At 28.7% G+C, this 22523-nt stretch overlaps 1 protein-coding gene and 1 pseudogene across 2 annotated transcripts; one reads left to right on the top strand and one right to left on the bottom strand.

Moving 5' to 3' along the window:
• Positions 1-1170: 1170 nt before the first annotated feature.
• Positions 1171-22374, bottom strand: LOC111042382 (FK506-binding protein 5-like). Of its 2 annotated transcripts, XM_022326972.1 has the most exons (11): positions 22100-22374; positions 20829-21150; positions 9526-9727; positions 9356-9450; positions 8137-9287; positions 7972-8070; positions 7824-7906; positions 7651-7756; positions 5451-5577; positions 1818-1905; positions 1171-1414 (listed from the first exon to the last, which is right to left on the bottom strand). In XM_022326972.1, the coding sequence occupies exons 2-11, from the start codon at positions 20881-20883 to the stop codon at positions 1345-1347; spliced, it is 2076 nt and encodes a 691-aa protein (XP_022182664.1). In that variant the 5' UTR covers positions 20884-21150; positions 22100-22374; the 3' UTR covers positions 1171-1344. The 2 variants fall into 2 exon arrangements, with proteins under 2 accessions (XP_022182664.1, XP_022182665.1); XM_022326973.1 differs by lacking the exon at positions 22100-22374 and having other exon boundaries at positions 20829-21516.
• Positions 14867-17863, top strand: LOC111042383 (annotated as a pseudogene).
• Positions 22375-22523: the final 149 nt, after the last annotated feature.

Below are 22523 nucleotides of genomic sequence, written 5' to 3'. Positions count from 1 at the left end.
AATATGTCATGTTATTTAACTTTTTATTTTTATTTTTGTTTTTTATCACTTTTTGTTTATAACAACTATTGGCAATCTGAATTATTTTAAACAGACCCTTAGTGGTAATTATAGGTCATATTTACCATACATAATTAGATATAAAAGCTTGTATAATTGAATGATGTTTTACTAGGTAATATATATAATTTCTATATAATTATATTATATATATATTATTATATTATTTATATTATATATTTCAATTAAATATATAAAACATATAAGTATGAAATGTGCCGAGAATACCGATAAAAAATAAACATCCTTTTTGGAATAGCTAGGTATGTGCACGAAAATTTCAAGCTTTACATTGAATATAGGGACCTGCTGAATTGTTTAACGTTAAATGGTTACTTACGGCTTAAGTTAGAAGCGTTGGTACCTTGGTATAGCCAGACTTTGTATCCGAGTAAACGATCAATGCCAATTTGAAACGTAATCATTACCTTGGAACAAAATAATTTTAAATATTTTGATCTTAAGCTGAAATACAGCTAGTAATATGTTGTCAATTACCTCGGATGTTTTTTAACATCAAGCGTTCATATATAACATCGCGCCGTAGAGCATCATACCAACTGTAGGTGTCAATCACACAGTGAATATTACCCTTTAGTATAATGGCCAATGGAATAAATTATGGAGTATAAACAAACAATGTTGATGTTTAGTACTTTTTATAATATTCATATTTATTTGTTGAATTATTATTATTATTATCATCATCGTTATGATATCTACATTTTAAATTGTTATCAAAAATTACCTTATGAATAACAGTCTCAACTCTTAGTTATTCCATAAAAAATTAATAATTCACTACAGCCATGTCAGACGACAATAAAAACATAAATTATGAGTATGGTGGGGGGAGGGGTGTACTGTATATAAGACCAGTCAATGAACAGAGGCTATTACATAGAATATAAAACTGTACAGTTCCGCTGTTTGGAGATACAGGGGAAATGTACTTAATATACACGTAGATAAATATATTATGTTAGCCATAACATACTTAAATAATAATATAACTACAAAAATTAAAGTTAATGAAAAATAAAATGAAAATCTTTTGTAAAAATTAATAACTACTTAAGAATAACCATCAAATGCTTTGTTAATATTTTGCACATAAACAAGAAATTAAATATATAAAATAATAATAAAATATATTACACAACATTATTTATCTCAATGCGTTGATAACAAGTTATAAAACAATATACACTAATATTTAATAGTTAACAATGTAGTAATGTACAAGGATTTTCTTAAAAACTAAATTATAAACAATTTGTAATTTTATGCATCTTCCTCGTCTGAGACGTAATCATAGCTTGAGAAAAACATATCAAAATTCGCCAACAAAAACCTGAAATTTATTTTTCATAATTATTTTAATGTTAATTAGTATATAATACATAATATTTTCTTTTATTATTTAACCCGCGGAAACATAGGGCATTGGAAGTTGGTTATAATTTTGTTTTTTTTTTACTGTAAGGGGATACAGTTGGTTCGGTTACACGTGTATAACCCTAGAATACGACACTAATATACCCGGGTGGTCACCCATCCGGGAACTAGTGACGGCTGATAATTGTCCTCAACACAAGTTATTGACTACGCCCAACCAGAGTGCCTCGCCAGGCCCCATCATACTTATATTGAATACTACCAACTAATTGGTTACTTTTAACCATCTTCGTTAGATATCATTATAAATATTTTCAACATTATTTGTTTAAATGAAAAATCCAAAAATAAAAACTTACTGGCACAATTGTTTGATATGAAGAACAAAGCTATCAATTTCGTACTCAGGATCCAATGGGTAAGATACCACAATTTTTGGCAGTCGAACTGAAAAATAGGTATAAAAAGTTCTTGTGATAAAATGATTGTGAAATACTTTAATTAATTTTATTCAGTTTTACTTAAGAACAAATTTTGGGTATCAAATGATCAAATAAATTGATAAATATTTTTTTAGTTAAGGGTGCCAGGTTAGGTTGTCGATGCCAGTTTTTTCAACTTTTTGCAATTTTATAAAATTTGAAAATTTGAAAATTATATTTTATGTTTTAGTTTTTAACTTAACTACAATACAAAAGTTTTATATCAACAAAAATGACTCAGTTGGCAAAACTATCACGCCTTAAGGACAAGTCGAATTTTGATTTTTTTTTTTTAAACGTGAAGAATTTTTTCAGGAAACATCCAATTTGCTCCAATTTTCATTTTACTTTAAATAGTGCTAGAAAAATACGACTGAAAAGTAACGAATATTGCACATTATTCAAATGCGTATTTAAGCTTCTATAATTATAATTTTGAAAATCGGAAATCTGCAATATGTTCTATTCTTTAAGTCATGTTTTGCACCGGCTTTGACATCCTTAAGACACTTTATATACATCTTATTTGTTTTTTTTTCCTTAATAGGCAAGAAATGTACTAACTACTAATACTATTTTTAATTAAAGCTAAATTCATCTTAAAATAGAATCAATAAAAAAGTTACTTCATACATAATACTATAGGCTTGAGTAAGTCTTATGGAATGGACAAACTTAATACCTAGGATGACACATAGTTATAAGTATGAAAAATAAAATTATAACTTGGGACGTTAATGCTAATGAAAATATATTTTAACTATACAATTAAGACGTATAACATTTTTTTTTTTTATTGATCAAATTACCATCGGCTGAATCCACTTTGTAATTTGGAGGTAATTATGTCATAGTACAAATAAGTGTCATGAACACAAAAACATTGTGATGGCAAAAATATTAAAAATACAATATTCATATACAACATAGGTAGGTACAAAGTACACTTATATTACACACAATTTATTAATAATTTTAAAAAAAGTAAGGCATGAAAAATATTAAACAATTGTTCAAACCGCCGCGTTTTTTCCTCGAACCGGTCCGCGTGAGCGCGTGGTGGACGAGGAATATTCGAGAACTTTGCCCGTATCGCTCATTGTCGCGCCTTGTTCGTTATCACCGGCCGGCCTTTCGCTGGTCAAACTAGTGTGTACGCGACAACGAGTGAGTGAGTCTGCCGTAAGCAGCTGTCGTGACTTCTATAGTTTTTGCGTCGCGCGTCGGACGACGTCGCTGAAACCCACAGCAGCAATGCGAAATCACGTGTTTCTTTTGCACGGCGCGTTCGGTCGAATTGACATATTTTCTTCCGTCGCCGGACGCATCATACCGTTGGAGTGAAATACGCACGCATACGACCCGTATTAATCGTCTTCCGCGAGTGAGACATATTCCAAGGAGTCTGCGTTGGATTCGTCGCACTCGAACGTGGGTGGTTTAGCGGTCTAATCGTATGCGTCGTCGTGTGCGATTCTGGTGAGCGGTTCGTCGGGTGCGACTCGTTGCGTGCGTTAATTGGAGGTGCACATAGGCCGGCGTCGACACCATCACTTTCCACCGCTGCATAAGCCGGCGTTTACACCGCCACTCTCCGCCGCCACCACGGTCACTCGCTGCCACCGCGAACGACGGCCGCGTTTATAAATACGATGAATATAGGTCAACGGCCGCTCAGTCAGCTGCCCATTAGCGCGTTCCGGTACAACAACTGGATGCAGTGATAAGTCCTATCTTTCTATTATTTTTCGTATATTATATTATTATATTTTGTGTATTTTGTTGTACCCTTTTTACTATTTAATTATTATTAGCAGGAGACGTCCTCATCGTTATAATTTGTATTATTATTAATGTTATTTGCAACGATCAATACAATGTTGTGAAGCAACAATTCTCACATGATATTATTATTATTTTTTATTTATTAATATTGTAAGTGGTAAAAACCGTTGTACGGTGCGAGTTGTCGGGTCAACTGTTCACAAGAGCTCGACAGCGTAGACAATAATAATTGTACATATTGTAAAAAACAAAAAATATATTTTATTTTTATATTTTACTATGAAAGTTACACGAAATTCCAAGCAGGTAGTGGTTGATTGATCGATTTTAATAATCATCACTTACAGTCAACTCGCGATATAATGAATTTCAAGGGACCAAGAAAAAAATTCGTTATATCGAAAGTTCGTTACATCGAAATTCGTTATATCAAGAGAATATACCTATTGAATTCGTTATGACGATATTTAAAGAGATTGTACATATTTATTTAAAAATTGTATTATTCGTATACATATGTATAAAATATATGAGTCATAAAAGTATGTATTTATTCGACATAAGTCTTATCTTAATTGCGATACTGTACTTGAGTGTCCTATCGCATGATAATCATCAGAAAAACTTCGTAATCTATTATGTGGTAATACCAACATACTTATTTTTATATATCTTTCATAGAGTTATACACTAGATACATGTACATTATCTTAATTAAAATTAAAAATTCATAATAAAAAGCTCCAAATTTATAAAAATTCGTTACATCTCGAGAGTTTTGATCAAAAACGCTTCGCTACATCGAGGGGACCAAAATACATTACATTTGTTCGTTATACCACGATATTTTCAAGGGACCGGTAGTTTTATTCGTTATATCGAGATTTTCGTTATATCGAATTTCGTTAAATCGCGAGTTGACTGTATTATGGCTTTAAGTAATATCGCAGAATCGATGTACTTTTTCTTTGTCGGAGGTTTTATGCCAGCAAAACACTGTTTAACTTTTAGGTGGCTTAAGATTTCTTCCTTGTTCAATGAATCGATAAAAATCCAGACGGAAGGATGACGAGAGCTTAAAATTTATCTAAAACAATCATGCCAATCCTCGATCGAATTGTTCGATTAACTTTTGAGATATCGTCTACATGGTTATGTTCTGTATGAACTACATTTTGCCCAAACGAATGCAATCGACTACCACATGTTTTTGTAATATATTCTATGCTCCTCCAAATAATTTTGTTTTCTCCCCCTTTTTTATTTAAAAAATAATTGACTGAGTACTTTTCATTATTTTGGTTTATTATATACTAGAATGACATGGTGTATGGATTATATCTAGATTTACTGTGATGGCGAGTTTCTGCTGTGGTAGCAGATTACACACTATAATATGTACACTGAACTTAAATTTTGTAAGTATCTCACTATGACAATTAAATCTAATCTAATCCTACTGACGACCGAACGAAAATCGGAACTGTGAATCACACGACGACTACGGCGATATTTTTTTTGCGACATAATTACCACACCACATAGGCTACTAGGTCATTAGTTACATTGTAATTTAAATATATTTTAAATTATAGCTAGTGCTTATATTGTTTTATAAATCTATTTCCTCCATGAAGTTGATGATGTTGACATATGATTGTAATACAAATTTATATACGTTCTTAAGGTTAAAAATAAAAAAATAAAATTGTGTTTGATACATACCAATCAGTCTTAGAAGATATATGGGACCATACACATAACACCAGATTTTTTTTGGATTTAGTTGATTTTTATATACATAGCAGATGTCTGGCCGATTTGCCATTCTTTGTCGAAAATGTGCCATCCCCTAAAACAGACAATATAATACGTCATATCTTTTTTTTTTTTAATTTGTTGTTTAGTAATTTTATTGTTAAGAACAAAAATCTTGTTTTTATTATTGCAGTAAGGCTAAAATAAAGGCATAAATTCGAATACAATAAAACTGGTATATAATACGAATAAAACTTTATAACTGGTAAAAATGTTAATTATCAAATGCGTGTTCTGCTGAGTGTACAATTTACTATGTTACGCACTTTTAAGACGGAGACAACACATGCGGGCATCACGTCCTCTTAAGGAAAAAAACATGCAAATGCATATAAATCCTAGCCCTACTAATGAGTAATAACTAATAACAATATAAAATATTCAAAACTGACATACAGTCCCCGCTCAGAATCGTTTTTCATACACAATGATATAATATCGTTGAATTGAAATTTAATACCATCCATATTACATTGCTGAAAACAGACGTGCATTTTTATTTGAAAATTTATCCAAGTCTTTAGTGGTCAACTGTATCTCTCTTTTCAGGTAACTTAGAAATTATATAAAAATATACTAAAATTATTTTAATTGATTTAAGTTCATGAATTTTTATTTAGATGAATGAATGTTCCAAATGCAACACACATTGTACAAAATACAGTAAAATTTTTTCGATTTGGCATTTAATATACTATTTAATGAATTATATAATTTGTTTTAACTAAATTAATTTAATTAACATGTACTTTAGTTTACTTATTTTTGCATATTTTAAGTACATATGTTAATGAGAATCAGTGCATAAAAACATACATATTTCGTACATTTTTGTGCATATAATTCCGGGGCCCTAGAAATAAGTAATGAAAAATTGATCACAATATTATTATTATATAATAATATTTTTATTTTTATGATATTAATATTTTATAATAATAATATTGTGATACATTTTTCATTACTTATTTCTATAAATAGTAAATACCTACTATTATAGACAGTATAATCATAGAAATATGGATATTTAAGAAAACTGCATATCATCATTGTGTAAGAATATCTACCAATAAATATATTAATAAAGTTCAGTTTTTAGTAGTGGTGCACCACCAACTATTTTACCCACGAGCCGTCACTGTGTTTGATTTGAATTTAAAGACAAATTATTGTATGCAAAATACAATTCTGAAAAGAGTCCTCAACACTCAACCTATATTACCAAGTATAATAGATTATGTATTTATATTTCTATTAAATTAGTATACTATTATAGCTAATATTATAGGATTAATTAATTTTACTAGAACTATGAAATTTACTATATAATCAATTCTTATAGTAGTATATATTCATATCAATAATTATTGACTATTGTTATGTTTACAGTAGGAGGGTATGAATAGGTTTGTGGTATAACGTATAAATAAGCAATACATTATTCTAAATATTCAGAAAAGTGCACGGTGTATACTTAAATAAAATAATATAGGTAATATATTATTTTCTAGTCCTTAAAAAGACTTATTTAGATTATATGAAAGTAACTAACATTGAAAATTTAAAAAAAAAATGGAACCTTGAATCATATTTGCTAGCCTTTGCTGTACAAATTGAACATTTTATAAATGGTATGGCAAAGAATCATTTTGACAAATTTCTTAAAGTTAAAACTTTAGAATCTAATAAAAAACATAGTGATTATGTGTTTTTGATACTTTGCATATGCAATGAGAATACCATTTAAGTAACATTGTATTCAATTTTCACCATACAAAAATTAATTTTATCGTACTTAAATCACCATAAACTAAAAAGACACATTTAAAAAAATTTATAAATAGCACAGAAAGACAAAAAAAATTTTTAATTATACCAAAACGTCTAATAATAGCATATACTTTTCAATATATTTGGCCTGGTTAATATTTTGAGTTTGACATGCCCGATGTACAAAAACACAAAAATGAAAACATTAATTGCTCCACTCAGATTCTTGAGAACATTTTTTGTTCTTAAAGTTTGAATTATTTTAAAATGGAAATCATTCATACATGACCTAATAAGGTTTAATTATAATTTAACATGATCAATTTTTTATCATTACCTTATTCTGTAATTGTGTTATTATCTCCCTCTTGAATATGAGGTGTGTGTGCACTGTTGAATTAAAATATCCTATTAATGTAACTGGAAACATAATTGAATATTTGCTAAAACAAATAAATAACCCATTAAATTTTTATTTCTAATACATTTATTTAGTTATTAAATAATTACTTTTGGGTATCTACAAAATACGAAGATTTTGTGAACTTATGCAAAACTTCAGCCACAAAATTATCCTCAGGAAACTTTACTGTCTAAAACCAAGAAATCCATATTAAAATGATATAATCATGAGTTATAAAAACAAAATGTAGCTTACTACTTTTACGTGGCCTGTCTCGTGAACCGAGCGATCGAAGTCTAAGGCGTCTTTCAAAATAAGTGGAATTTCAAATTTACTCAACTCATTTGCAAGAAGCTAAAATAATAAAAAAATTGTAATTAAATAAACAATTTAGTTTTTAACACTATTTGTTATAGGTACCCTTGAACGAGGAATTATGTTTAATTGACTATTAGCAACAGCTTGAACAGCTGCTTCATCTTCTATCGCTGGGAGTGCTATGTCTTCTAAAGGTGAGATCTCTATGTCTTCTAAAGCTACAATTTCGGTGTCTTCCAAGGCTGGGATAGCTAAATCCTCTAAGCCCGGGATTTCTCCGTCTTCGAAAACTGGGATTCCCCCGTTTTCGAAATCTGAGATCGTTATGTTTCTAATTTCTTCGAATTCTACAACAGGGATGATTTCATTTTCTACAGCCGAGATCGCTTTGCCTTCTTTAATTGGAAATGCTTTATCTTCCACAACTGGGATGACCTCGTCTTCTACTGCTGAGATTTCTTCGTCTTCTTCAATTGGGATTTCATCGTCTTCCACAACTATTATGATTTCGTATTCTGCATCTGAGACTGCTTCGTCTTCTTCAATTGGGGTTGCATTGTTTTCCACAACTGGGATATCTTTGTCTTTTTCAATTGGGATGACTTTGTCTTCCACAACTGAGATGACTTCGTATTCGACAACTGGAAATACTTCGTCTTCTACAGCTGGGATGGCTTCATCTTCTTCAATTGGGATTGCTTGGTCTTCCACAGCTGGGATGACTTCGTCTTCTTCAATTGGGATTGCTTGGTCTTCCACAGCTGGGATGACTTGGTCTTCTACAGCTAAGATTGTTTCGTCTTCTACATCTAAGATTGTTTCGTCTTCTTCAATTGGGATTGCTTTTTCCTCCACAAGTGGGATGACTTCGTCTTCTACAGATAAGGTTGCTTCGTCTTCTTCAATTGGGATTGCATTATTTTCCACAACTGGGATGGTTTTGTTTTCTATAGCTGGAATTGATTCATCTTCTTCAATTGGGATTGCTTTGTCTACCACAAGTGGGATGACTTCGTCTTCTACAAATGAGGTTGCTTCGTCTTCTTCAATTGGGATCGCATTGTTTTCCACAACTGGGATGGTTTTGTTTTCTACAGCTGGAATTGCTTCATCTTCTTCAATTGAGATTGTTTTATCTTCCACCACTGGGATATCTTTGTCTTCCACAACTGGGATTGTTTCATATCCAACTGGATCTTTTTTATCCTCTCCAGATGTTTTTGCAGGCTTTTCAATATTTTTTCTGGGCCTGCCTAGTTTTAACGAAACATTGCAATGAAAAATACGAAATATAAAATAAATATTGAACTAAAATATATACCTCTTTTTCTTGGTGGTGGTTTTGATGCACCATCTTCGGCATCGTTTGAGTCTTGCGATTTTTGAGATCGCTTTAACAACCGCTTACATTCTCGACTATATACAATAAAACAAATATTTTTTTTAAATAAATGGTGATAAGTGAGTAGTAATAATTTATCAATTTCTTACCGATTAGATACTAATCTTTCCTTGTGACCAATATTTATTTCATTTATTTCTAATATCTCATCCTGGTCGGTCCACTCATCCCACTTAGCTTTGAACCCTATGTAATGTATATAGTACTGAAGGTAACCATCATTCGTCACTCGTCTTTTTGTACACTTGGCTTCATAAAGTAATCCGTCATAGTAGGCAAACACTTTGTCACCTAATTAAAAGTAAAACATTATAGTTTAGAAATCAAAACTACATTTTATGCTGAATTATTATTCAATTTGCATGTGTTGAAGAGAATATGGAGTCCCACTAGGAATTTGATTTATATGCAATACAAAATGCTGAAATATGTTTTTTATAAATATTTCCAAATATGCGGTAAAACATTCACAAGCTTGGGAATAGGGCCTGGCAAGGTCACGCCTACCAGTGGAACAAAATATGACGTTATCATTAAATAAGAATTTGAAAATCAAAGCCAAAATATTTTAATATGTTAGTAAATGTTATTATTAATTATTTATTTACTATTAATCATTATTAGATGAAGGTTGATTGAAACTGTTATAAATTTAACACTTTTATAATAAACCTTTCCGCCTAGTATAATAAATAGTGGAGTAGTGAGTATTTCAGTAAATATTGTTCTATCGCGCATAAATATAAAAATTATTACAAGTAGACATGTATGTAACAATATTTAATATTAAGTTTTAGTCAGTAAGTCTTATTAGATGTAGCAAAACAAAAACTAGGTTAAGCGATAATATATAAGTACGAGACAATTGTGGGGTCATAGTGATAATCGGTGTGACTCGATTTCCACCAGACATTAGTGTTTATGAAATGTGCTTATAGTATTATTTGTTTGTTTATTGTGTACGTCGAAGTAATAGACGTATACGACAAAGTGACATCCAACTCGTGGCTCGTAACTCTACGACAATTGTGTGTGTGTGTGTGTGCATTGATTTTTTGAAGTTACGGGACTATATCAACCTTAGCACGTTATTAATGTTTTTTGTGAGTGTTTATTCGGGTATATTAACCTTTTTGCATAATTTTTGTAAATACAAGTCTTTGTATTGACATGTGAGCATGAAGACGATATTTTGTGTTTCCGTGTATGTGTGTAGTGTACATGCAATTTTGGATTTACCTTTACGTGTGGGTATTGAATATGTGAAACCAGTTTGGACTTGTTGTGCATGTACTCAATTTGACGAGTGGATTCAATTTTTGGTCAACGGGTACTTCAACGACTACCTATAATGCAGTATTGCGTATTTTGAGAGTAGTTACTTACGTAGCGAAGTACAACATGTCAACACGTGTGGGTGACTTAACTTTTAAAATTTAATACTTTTTATTTTTTGTCATGTTTATGTATTAAAAAAAAAAAAACAAAAATTTGTAACTACATTAACTACATATTTAACACTAAATTTTGAATTGCACATAATAAACTTAACCTTTCATAATAAATACGTATTTTGTGCATCTTTTTACTATGAGTTGATGCTGAAATACTCGTAATCGTTATACAGACAATACTGCTATTTTAATTTGTAGTTATTAAAGATTGGTTTGATCATAACTTATTAAAATTAAATTCAAATAAAGCCAAATATATTCACTTTAATATTAACTCAGATGTAATTAGTCCAGAACTAAAATATATGCATACATTCATCGAAGTGTCAATCTAGTAACTGTGATAATTGCGCTATTCTAGAGAATGCAAATACTATAGTATTTAGGCCTCACTTAAGACAATTAACTTAAAATATGTAATTATCATATTAACAATATTACAAGCATTCTTCAAAATGTTGTGTAGTGTCTTTTATGATTCACGGCATTTATTTGATATTTATTTAAAACGAACAATTAATTGAGCTTTACTTCAATCTATTTTATAGCATGGTATTGTCTTTTGGGGACAATAGTATGAGTCTCGTATTTATTCTTTAAATATTACTTTAAATAATGTAATCAAATTTATATTTGATATACCTAGGCTTACCAACAATGAGTTTGTATACTATTTAATATTTAATGTTTATACAATAAAAACCCATAATATTTATGAATCATATTTAAAATAAACATTATGAAACAAATATTAATTTAAATATACCTCTTTACCACAACAATTTTGACATGAAAAGTTCTATTTCAATTGCAATCAAATGATGTAGAATACTTAGAATATATATATATATATATATATATAACTTTAATAATGTAAATGATTTTAAATTGTACTTAAATAATGTTGGTCTTATACAAATTAATTTACGTTTAATCACAAATTCATGTAATTTTGTAACTATATTTTATAAATGTTTATTATTGTCAATAATTGAATTCAAATAAAACTCCCCAACACAAGCTATGTTTATAGAGGAGTTACAAATATATTAACTATGTTTTTTTCTGCCTATACAAATTATTAGATTTTTAGAAATATATAAGTTATATTAAGTTCATAAATTTATCAAAATATTTTATCTAATGCAATTTTTAACATACCTATATTATATGTATTTAATTATATATGCACCTATCAATATTGTGAAATTATAGTGACCTAATAGTTAATACTGTATATTATTCTATAATGCTACATTGAATGTTTTTAGTCTTCATTATTAATGTTAATGTTTTCCTAATGTTAAATTTTAAATCCTAATAAAAAATTGTTATTATTATACGTTTTTTTGTTGATGCAACGTATTTCTCGTTTCAATGTGAAACTATTAGTTCAATCCATTGTTATATGGTTGGTATATAAGCAAACTATGGTGATTATACATTTATAAGTATTGTATATAGCTTTTAAAAAACACCTTTCTTTCGTAGCATCTTTAACTATATTTTATTATTTATGAACAAAATTACTCTAAATTCCAACTTTAATTGAAAAATATTGTTTTTTTTTAATCATTTGCAACCATGTTGTCATACATTTATCTTATACCCTTATTTTTTACTTGGGTTTTATAGTTTTTTTTTATCAATTATATCTATATTTTCACAGGCTTATATAATTTTTTAGCCTTGGTATTAATAATTATTGCAATATAATTAAATGATTGTGACAAAATAACAGATGGGGACATTCAAAATACAATCATCCATCGTTCATCACAGATATACTGAAACACAAAAATATTCTACCAATCTACACACCACAATTCATAACCACCCATATGATCCAACGATTACAGTTTATTTTTGGATGATGACTACCTATTAAATTAATATTCAACTACCACTTCTTTGGAAAAGATCAATAAATCTACAGGATAATATTGAAATTGGTAGCCATATGCCGACAGGGAAAATTGGCATGAGTGATAATGTACATATATTCGTAATATATATATATATCATATGAATATGTATAGATATTTCATCTATTGAGTTATTTTGTAAACATTGCCCAATTGGCATATGAGTGCAACTTCAACGTTCCGGTAGGAATGTAATATGAAGTCTGCTATATAGTTGTTTTATATGTATTTGGTTGTATCATGCATAAGTATAAAAATCATCAATATTAAAAATATGAACTAGGTTGAGTAAACATGTATGAAACATTATTTAGTAATAATTCTTAGTCAGAGTTATAGCAGATGTAGCAAAACAAAATCTAGGTTAAGCGATAATAAATGTCATAGTATGAGACAAATGTTTGGTCAGTAGTGGTGATTGTGTGACTCAATTACCACCAGACACCAGTGTTTATTAAATATGCTTAAAATATTATTGGGTATGTCAAAGTAGTAGGCGTATATGACAATATTGTGAGGTCAAATTTAAAATATAGGAAGTATATTCTACTTAACAATTAGCAGTGTTGGGTAAATTACTTTTAAAAAGTAATCAAGCAACTTTTAATCATTACATAGAGATAAATGTAATTGAGTTACTTAAATATAATTGTATATTTTCAAATAGAAAAATATTCTTGTTCCAAAAAAACTGTTAATTTTTTAATTTCTAAGCAATTTATTGTCATCCTACAAGAAACCTAACTAGAAATACACTATACTAAATAAGAATAATTTTAAATAGATAATTATAATAGATACAAAATATAACATAACACGGGTACATGATACTAGCAGTCAACTGATAGTCCGACACCAAATTCGGAATAGCAATTAACAACCTTCAATTGTGTTATTAAATATCATATAAAAATAAAATCTTAATAATTGTTTATAAATTATAACTTAAAAAAATAAATTGTTTCTTATAAAGAGGCAAATGCAGTGCTGGATAAGCCACTGGTGCAAGCAGTGAATTGCACCGGGGCCCAGACTCTTTGAAATATTTGGAGGGCCCCGATATTACAGATATCAAAGTACATACTAAAAAATAAAATCGATACTTGGTAAAATTTATTTTTTGTTTTTTTTTTAAATGGTGTGTTGGATTTTGGTTTGAAACTATGTTTAATAATTTATTCCCATCAGTGATAAATTATGATGGTGATTGTCATACATCACACTATTAAAAAAACGTCATTATCATTCGAACCAGCACACTTTTATACATTTGTTTGGCACAGTCTTCAAGAATAATTATACAGTATACTGCACTCACTGATATTCATCAGTAACGTAACCATTTATCTAAAATCATATTATCGTCTAGAACCGCTCACCAGTTATATTTAATCAAAATTACAAAATAATAAAAAAACCCTTTAAAATAAAACTTTTGGGATTATCCACAGATTTATTCTGATCTGAAAAATAATTAAATTTTTTGTTATTCTGTATTGAATAAGTTATGAATAAAATTATTTTATTCAATAGCTATAAAAATTATAAAATTTTATATTAAATTATTTGTATGACGATTTACCAATTTAAAAATTTTTAAGACGATTTGTGTGAAACATGTGTCCGGTTTTGAACTACGCCCTATCATAATACCGTGAATATTTGATCGACTGTTAGTATTTATTTATTCTATTACCATCTAATAATAATGACTTGATTGTATTACCTATTATTCATTGTTCAACTATTAATATATAGAAACCTTATAAAAAATTTGTATGCTCATTGTTATATTGTATAAAATTATATTAAAAATTGAGCCCACTTATCATAATTTTATCAATGTTTGTATCAAAATAATTAATTACTACTTATATTTACTTAATATATGTTTATTAACATTTATTGTCTGGTTATAAGTAAGAATCACAAGTCTAAACAGTAAATACTAAATTTAAAATTTTCATTTTAAATAGACTATTTTTACTTTTTATAAGTGCTTAATATATAATTAATAATGATTGTATTTATAATTATAGGTTTTGCTTCTGTTTCAGTTTAAATTATTACTTGAAATGTGGTCTGTAGTGGAGTCCATTGATGATAATTCGGTTGAAGTGGTACTGACCTACTGGCTAGACAAAAACACATGTGCTTGGCCGAAAAATAATTCAAAAAAATGTATCCAGAAGAAGACCTAACCAAATGATATTGAGTTCGATTTTTTAAAGGCTCATAAATTGGGAAAAGATAGAGGTACGTACTATATCTATAATAAAAATTAATATTATATAACTGAACATTATTGAAATGATTCATCATGTGATCTACATTTTTTGTGGTCCAGATGATCATCATATACTTATTTACCTAACATTTATTCAGGGAATTATATTTATTTTTATTAATATTAGTTAATATTAGTTATATTGTAGCTAGGGAAAAAGCTAAAAAGGCAGAATATACACCCGACTTATCAACAACACCAACCAAGCACGAATACAATAATATGAAACCCACATTAAAAACTAAAAAAAAAGAAAATAGTGTCTTCTGGAATCCATTGTCAAGTGCTAGTAGTATTGATTGGTCAATTTATATTATTGCTAAAATCAAGAGAATAAGTTTATTTTCTTTCAGTCTTAATATAATAGTTTAAAAACATATTTTTAGTTAATGAGTAATGACAATTATAATACCAACCGAGAATCAAATCTAAGTCCAATAGCAAGAAGTATTCTAGTATTGTCTGGTAAGTTTTAATTAATAAATAGGCAATATGGGTATTTAATAACTAAAATATAATTGATCACCGACTATAATAATTAGAACATGAAATTCTAAACAATTAAAAAATTAGTTCATTGTTATCTTATTTTTATTTTAAATAAAAAATGACAACTAACTGCATACTAAAATAATAAATATTCGATGATATCAATGTACGTTGTATATTAAATATTTCAAAAAAAGAATTTATAAATTATATACTTATTCCATTAAAAAAAAAAAATAGATTTAATAAGTATGAGAAAATATGAACTTAACTGTAAGGGGATAAACCATTAAGACTAATAATGTACAGTTTTATTTTAAAAATTGTTTACAATAGGTACTCCAAGTTCTCCTGCTATTCAGCTATTCCCATCAAATATATCTCACAGTTGTCAAAGTACTGTTATTGATGTAAGAAAATTAAACTTCAGTAAAACATGTCTTTCTCCAAGTTCAATTTCTATAAGTGATAAGACAACAGAATTAACTGGTAATGCATATATAAAGAATTATCTTAACAAATTGATTTATAATCTATTGTATACATTTTTTGTCTTATTTAAAATATTTTATTTATCTTATGTTATCTACTCACTTTGTTAATATTAGTTTTAATTGTACGTCTATCATATTTAAATGATTCTATTTATATTTGAATAAAATAATCTAGTGCAATAATTAATAACATAAAGTTGACATATTTTTAATTTAATTTATTGTTGCTAGATCTAGAGGGGATGACATATGTTATTGATGAATCTTTTATTGGTGCAGTCAACACATCATCATCATCATTTAAGAATTCTCACTTATCTTATATAGATACGCAGCAGTCGGCTACCTTTTCCAATGAACCACAAATATCTACTCCCAATGCAATACTTGGTGAATAATATATAAATTAAATTAAAATATAATGTTAAATTTATAAATTTATTTATATAATTTATTTTTAATCTCTATAGAATTTCTTCAAAAAATGAATCGAACCATATGTAATAAACATATGATATTCATTAAATGAGAAGGTTGATAAAATATATGATATATTATTGGAACCCGGTTGCTTTGAACATTCATCAACAGAAAAAAAATACTGTAAATATATCCCAAATGGAAGTATCAAATCTTCCATGAGAAACAGAATATGAGCTGTAGGAATTTGAAAAAAAACTTAGAGTCAATAAAGTATTTAGAACGAAACTGGTAAAAATAAAATTCTAAATATGCTATAATATACTCATATTAATACTTTTATAAATTATTAATTATATACAGGTAGAGCTCAAATGTTTTTCACGTAGCACATTGCCCAGTACTGTGCGTATTATAATGAGACAAATGTTTAAAGATGCATTGCATGAAAAGTTTAGCTACAAGGGTTTGAAAAAAAAGAAAGTATTTTATACTGGCTACATGTACAGTCATTTCTGGTGATAATTTGTTTAGTTAAATATACAATTTCAAATTATGTTTTAAGCTTGATTAAATTTTTATAAAAATATAATAACAATTTATAATACAATAATTGTATTATTAGCTATAATTAATTTCATTTTTTGGCAATAATAACAGATTAAAATTCAATATTAGGGTTCTAGGATAAATGTTTTTATTAACATGTACAAAAAAATCCAAAAGTGAAAGAAATAACCAGAATATGTTATAGCAGTGGTGGTCCTTAAAATCAGATAGGAACAACAATTTTACATGGATAATTTTACTCTATTAAATTTGTTTAAAAGTAAATACTAATGAATATTTCAAACTAACGCAATAAAAAAGTAAGGTATAATAAAATAATAAATATAACGATGTTCTATGTTCACCTATCAAAATATGTTACTAAATATGACTTCCTCAGTATAAATCCACTGTGTCACTGGCACGCCAATTAATAATAAAAAAATGTATTACTACATCACCAGTATTGCTACATGTATTACTTAAATTAATTTTTTACTTGGTGATAATAGGTTAATTAAATAATAAATACAACTTGCTTTATAGCAAATAAATATTTAATTTAAAAAAACAGTATAATGATATAATATATAGTTAAAAAGTTTATATTGTTCATTTAATTCTTTTACTTAAATTTTAGATGCAATAAAACAAATGAAAAATTTCAAAAATTTAGTGATGCTGTGATATCGAGACTTACATAAGGATTAAGGACATTTATTTCTGGAGCTAAGTTCCGGGAATCAAAAAAAATCTTCTTATCTCTAAGGAACTATCATTTTAATATAATTATTAATTGTTGTTGTAATGACTATATTATATGTTCTTTTTTTAAAAATACCATGTTACAAATTTATAATATTCATGGTCAAATGTACCAGTATAAATATTTATCTGTTTTAAATTTGTATTAGTATAATTATTAATTAAAAATAATATACACAGTTAATTAATCATGGAAATGAAAAAATTGATTTACAATTTTTGTTGTTATTTACGTTTTCATTATTTCCTTCCTATTATATTATATATCATAACATATATAATTGTTGGAATTTATTTAAATACAAAAATAATTAATTAAATAAATAATATACAGGGGCACCATTTCAATGACGAAATTATAGGTGCTAAAGTCATTTATTATTTCAGTTACTTAAACCTATATAATATATATAGTATATATAGTCTTATAATCACGGGGTACACATAATGATAGTAAATCACCCACACTACCATTATACAATAAAAAATCACATATTTAATGTTTTTTATAATACTCCCAAATATAAGTATTATTAATTAATAATACAAACTACAGTTTTTAGGAGGGTACCACTTCTAATTGAACCCACATAAATTTATATATATATTTTTTTTAGACATATTTATTTAATGTGTACAATTTATATGACAATATTTACAATAAGCACAATTCAGGGATACATAATAGGTCATCGGTCATGGTTGGCTTGATTGAAGAAGTTATTCAATAATAACACTTCATGGCGGGATAGTAGTAGTTAGTGGACTAGTCAACTAGTCGATTAGTAGGTCACGGCACCAGCTACGCTTTTGACATCGGCCAGGGTCACCCAGAATTGTTTGAGAAGAGAGGGTTTCGGTGATTTGAAAGCTTAAGATGGAAACGTTTATATAGGGTTTTAGCGAGTTTTTAACTGTCGGAATGAGGAGGTCTCTGAGGAGGGTAAGTTTATATGTAATATATATATATTTTTAATTTAAAAAAAAAAAAAACAATATTGATACAATCTTAATCATATGGTAAAATAATATTTTATAACTGTTTATTATGCATAGTAAATAATATGTTTGGTAAACAGCATTTTTAAAATAATGAAATGCATGGTTACATTATAATTTTCAAAATAACAATACATTGATGTTATGTTTTTGATGTTTATTTGATTTCAAACCGGTGGTCAAACAACAATATATAAACATTAATATCATATTATTTTATCAAAATATAATGAAATCCAAATGATTAAATAATGTCATCATTAAATAAGTAATAACTTCTAAACAATCAAAAAATGTCTAAAATCTAGATTTGAAAAAATGTTTAATATGCCTTTCTTCAAATTTCTCATTTCTTTCTGGTTAACATTAATTGTCTGAGAAAATATGTGGATGATGTCAAAATATGGTTGGATGATCTAGCATTGTGTGCAGCGTTTATTTTAATGGTAGGTAGTGAGCTATATGTTGAAATTCAATATTTCAAGTTTCAAGCTTTTAAATATAATTAAAACTGCAACTTTATATGGTCTTTTAAAATTCATACAGCAACATTCTCTACAAGATAATGTACAGCTTGTCAGCAAAAACTGGGTATGCTCTATAACTCAATTACCCACATTACTCAGTATCATATACTATACATGTTTTATAATTTTGTCTGTAAGATATTGACAATAAAATAGTCTAGTTTCATGTTCGCAAACAGAATTCAAATATATTTATAGAGTACAGAGCAATATGGGTAATTTAGTTGTACAGGTTACCCTGGTTTCATAGACACACAGTATATTCTTAAATTAGGAAGCAGCATTAAGAAGATAATATGTTTGTTGAAACCATTGTTGAATGCCAGTTACTACAGCTTTTACCATGGTACAAGAATCGTCTACCAAGCTTAGCAATACTTTCAATTGAGCATAAAATTACATCTAATACAATCTATGGATTGTACACTTCAATCATCAACAAATCTGCTTCCAAAAAACATACTTAAGTTAAATTCTTATAATTACACGAAGGCACTTTTACTATGTTCAAAATAAGAATGGTAGTCAGCAGCCAGGTTGTGTGCATGGGCATAATAATACTATATAGCAAATATATAGACTGATGACTTGATGGCGATAGCAAAAGAGCTTCGCCTGACCGTTGGAGACGTAAATTTGTCACCGCTAACTACCATTCATATTTTAAACAGAGTATATATTTAATTTAAAAAGTACAATTATTATATTTACATTTTTTATCATTCTTGTTAATGTGATAATGTCTTTTAGAATTGGTCTGTTAAGTCATATAAAAGTAACTAAGTAGGTGATACAAATCAGTTAAGTAATTCCTTTATTTTAAATTTAAAATATTTCTTAATATTTTGTAATTGCATCTTTAATTAAAACAATAAACTAAAGCTTTAAAGTAAAAGTTAATTATGTGTATGGGTAAATAAAGACACTTTCTCAGAAATTTTTATTAATTTCGGTAGTATGTATAGGAGTCTGAGGAGCACCAAATGATGGCACAGTGATTGGTGATTAAACCATGAAACTAAAATGCATATGGTATATAATTGATGAATAAGTGCTAGACCAGTTGTCAGTTGAGTAGCGGTTACCGAAGCTACAATCAACCAGAACCTATATGAGAACAGTACGATTTACTTGTTTGAATTCCTTAGAAGTCAGTGGTGCATATATTTCGAGATATTTTTGCTCATTATGACGAAATACATTATTATATGGGTACTAGTTAATTAATACCATATTATAAGCACATAATAAGTAGGTACCTACTTACAGTTGAAACTCGTTAAGATTTAATTTTGGCAGTTCAGTAATATAAATAAGTAGTTATACTATTGAGTTTTCAGTGCATGTAATTGTTTTGTAATATAAAGCAAATGCATACATTACACATCACCGAAGGAAATTAATAGATAATCAGTAGCATAATATATACCAAACATGGGCGTGAACTTGATCTTACCATTATTGTGACAAAATGAACACTTACCGACGGAAAATTGGAATTCTTCGTCTTTTTCCTTAGCCTTGGTGGTTTTCGACATGTTCCTCGTTAGTTTTTAGTCTTCACGGTATTATACATATTGTTGAATATTCAATCACCGACATCGTGGTTCTTCGCCGTGATGCTGTTGCCGCAGCCTGTAGCGTCGTCTACTCGTGCGGTGCGTTACGGAATGTAACAATGTAGGCTGCATCGATCGTCCGTTTTGCGCATGTGCAACTAAGCGCATCGCCAGTGCTTACGGCGTAGTACTCAAAGGCGTTATAAACCGGTGGCGTCGTCTTATACAACGTCCTTGACATTTATCCTATAATTTTGTGAACACTGAACATCGAACATCATATTATGATTAAAATATTCAATTAACGGGAATTATTTATGTCTGTGGTCCTCTTGGATCGTATTATTATACTATGCATGGACTCGGTCTCGATAATTTGAGGCACATAATAATAGACGTATTATTATGTTTATGTATTCGACTTTTGTATGCATAAAAAGAAGCGTCGTATATTTATCCATTTGAACTGATATATATAAATACATAAAAATGCGATGGTCCACATCGTGATTGTACATATTATCAAGCATCGAATACAGCGACCGATCGCGTCAGTACTATTGAGTGCGTCACTACGTCAAATTGTTTAAGCGGGGAGATGGGCACGACCGCCCCATCCATATTATATGAAATAATGATAAATAATATTATAAGACGAACCACAATTATCGTTAGCGTTATCTGATAAGCGTGAACCCGTTAAAATACGATAAAGACATGGATGATTTTTTTTTTACATAATATTTTAATAACGTTTGTTATTAATTTTTTGATTTTTACACTAGAGAAAAAAACAGTATGACGTCATAATATATTAATTTCGATGAAAGACAGTCGTTATATTACAAGAACGGCCGACGATAAGAGATTCGTGAGCCGCACGTTTAATTAAAAATGACGATACGATGGCAAGAAAAGTTATAATACCTATTACTATTATAATATTGGTAAAAAAAAAAATTGTTAAAAAGAAGTGGGTTGCGTGAGTCTATGATATTTGACCTGTGGTATATTGTATTATCTATTCTGTGTGCCGAGTTCAGCTAGAACATCGATAAGATAGAAACTAAAAAGTTTGAGAAATTGGAGAGGACGCTTGTCTGTAAAATATGCATCGTTAACTGTTGTAAGCGGTGTTCGCAATCGGTAGGTATTAAAATAAAATCGGAAAAAAATTCGCATCCGTGATGCTTACCTGGAACATCTTATTTTCGTAGGTGTGCACATTAATTATTCATCATAATAAGTGCGATGCTGGTGTCTGCAATAATAGCTGCTAATTACTAATGAGTCGACGACATGTTAATCTTTCAGTTTTATATACATTGGGTGTAGTGCACACCTCCTGCTCAAGCCTCAAATCTGGAAATCCTGACTAAAGATGTATAGATTAATATATATACTTATTGTACTTATTAACCTTTCACTAGAGCAAGGACTCCTCTTCTTGTCTGGCCAACAGCAGCTACTGAAGTCTGTCGATACTTTGCAGCAGGCTCGATTTACAACTGTACAATAAGTATTGTATCGGCTATGGCTATAAGCTGATTAGCATGGTATAAACAGCAAGGTATGATCATAACTTTTTGCCGGTCAGATTTTTCGGTAGGCACATTAGT

The sequence above is a fragment of the Myzus persicae genome, unplaced genomic scaffold, assembly GCF_001856785.1.
Source record: "Myzus persicae strain clone G006 unplaced genomic scaffold, MPER_G0061.0, whole genome shotgun sequence".
Lineage (NCBI taxonomy): Eukaryota > Metazoa > Arthropoda > Insecta > Hemiptera > Aphididae > Myzus > Myzus persicae.
Note: the sequence above shows the minus strand (reverse complement) of the source record. Positions and strands in the feature narration are given on the sequence as shown.

Coding starts and splice junctions, on each gene's coding strand:
- LOC111042382 (XM_022326972.1), bottom strand. CDS start 20,883: ATGTCGAAAACCACCAAGGCTAAGGAAAAAGACGAAGAATTCCAATTT. Junction 7,907..7,971: donor AGACAGGCCACGTAAAAGTA/GTAAGCTACATT, acceptor TCTTGGTTTTAG/ACAGTAAAGTTTCCTGAGGA. Junction 5,578..7,650: donor TAACACAATTACAGAATAAG/GTAATGATAAAA, acceptor TGTCTGTTTTAG/GGGATGGCACATTTTCGACA.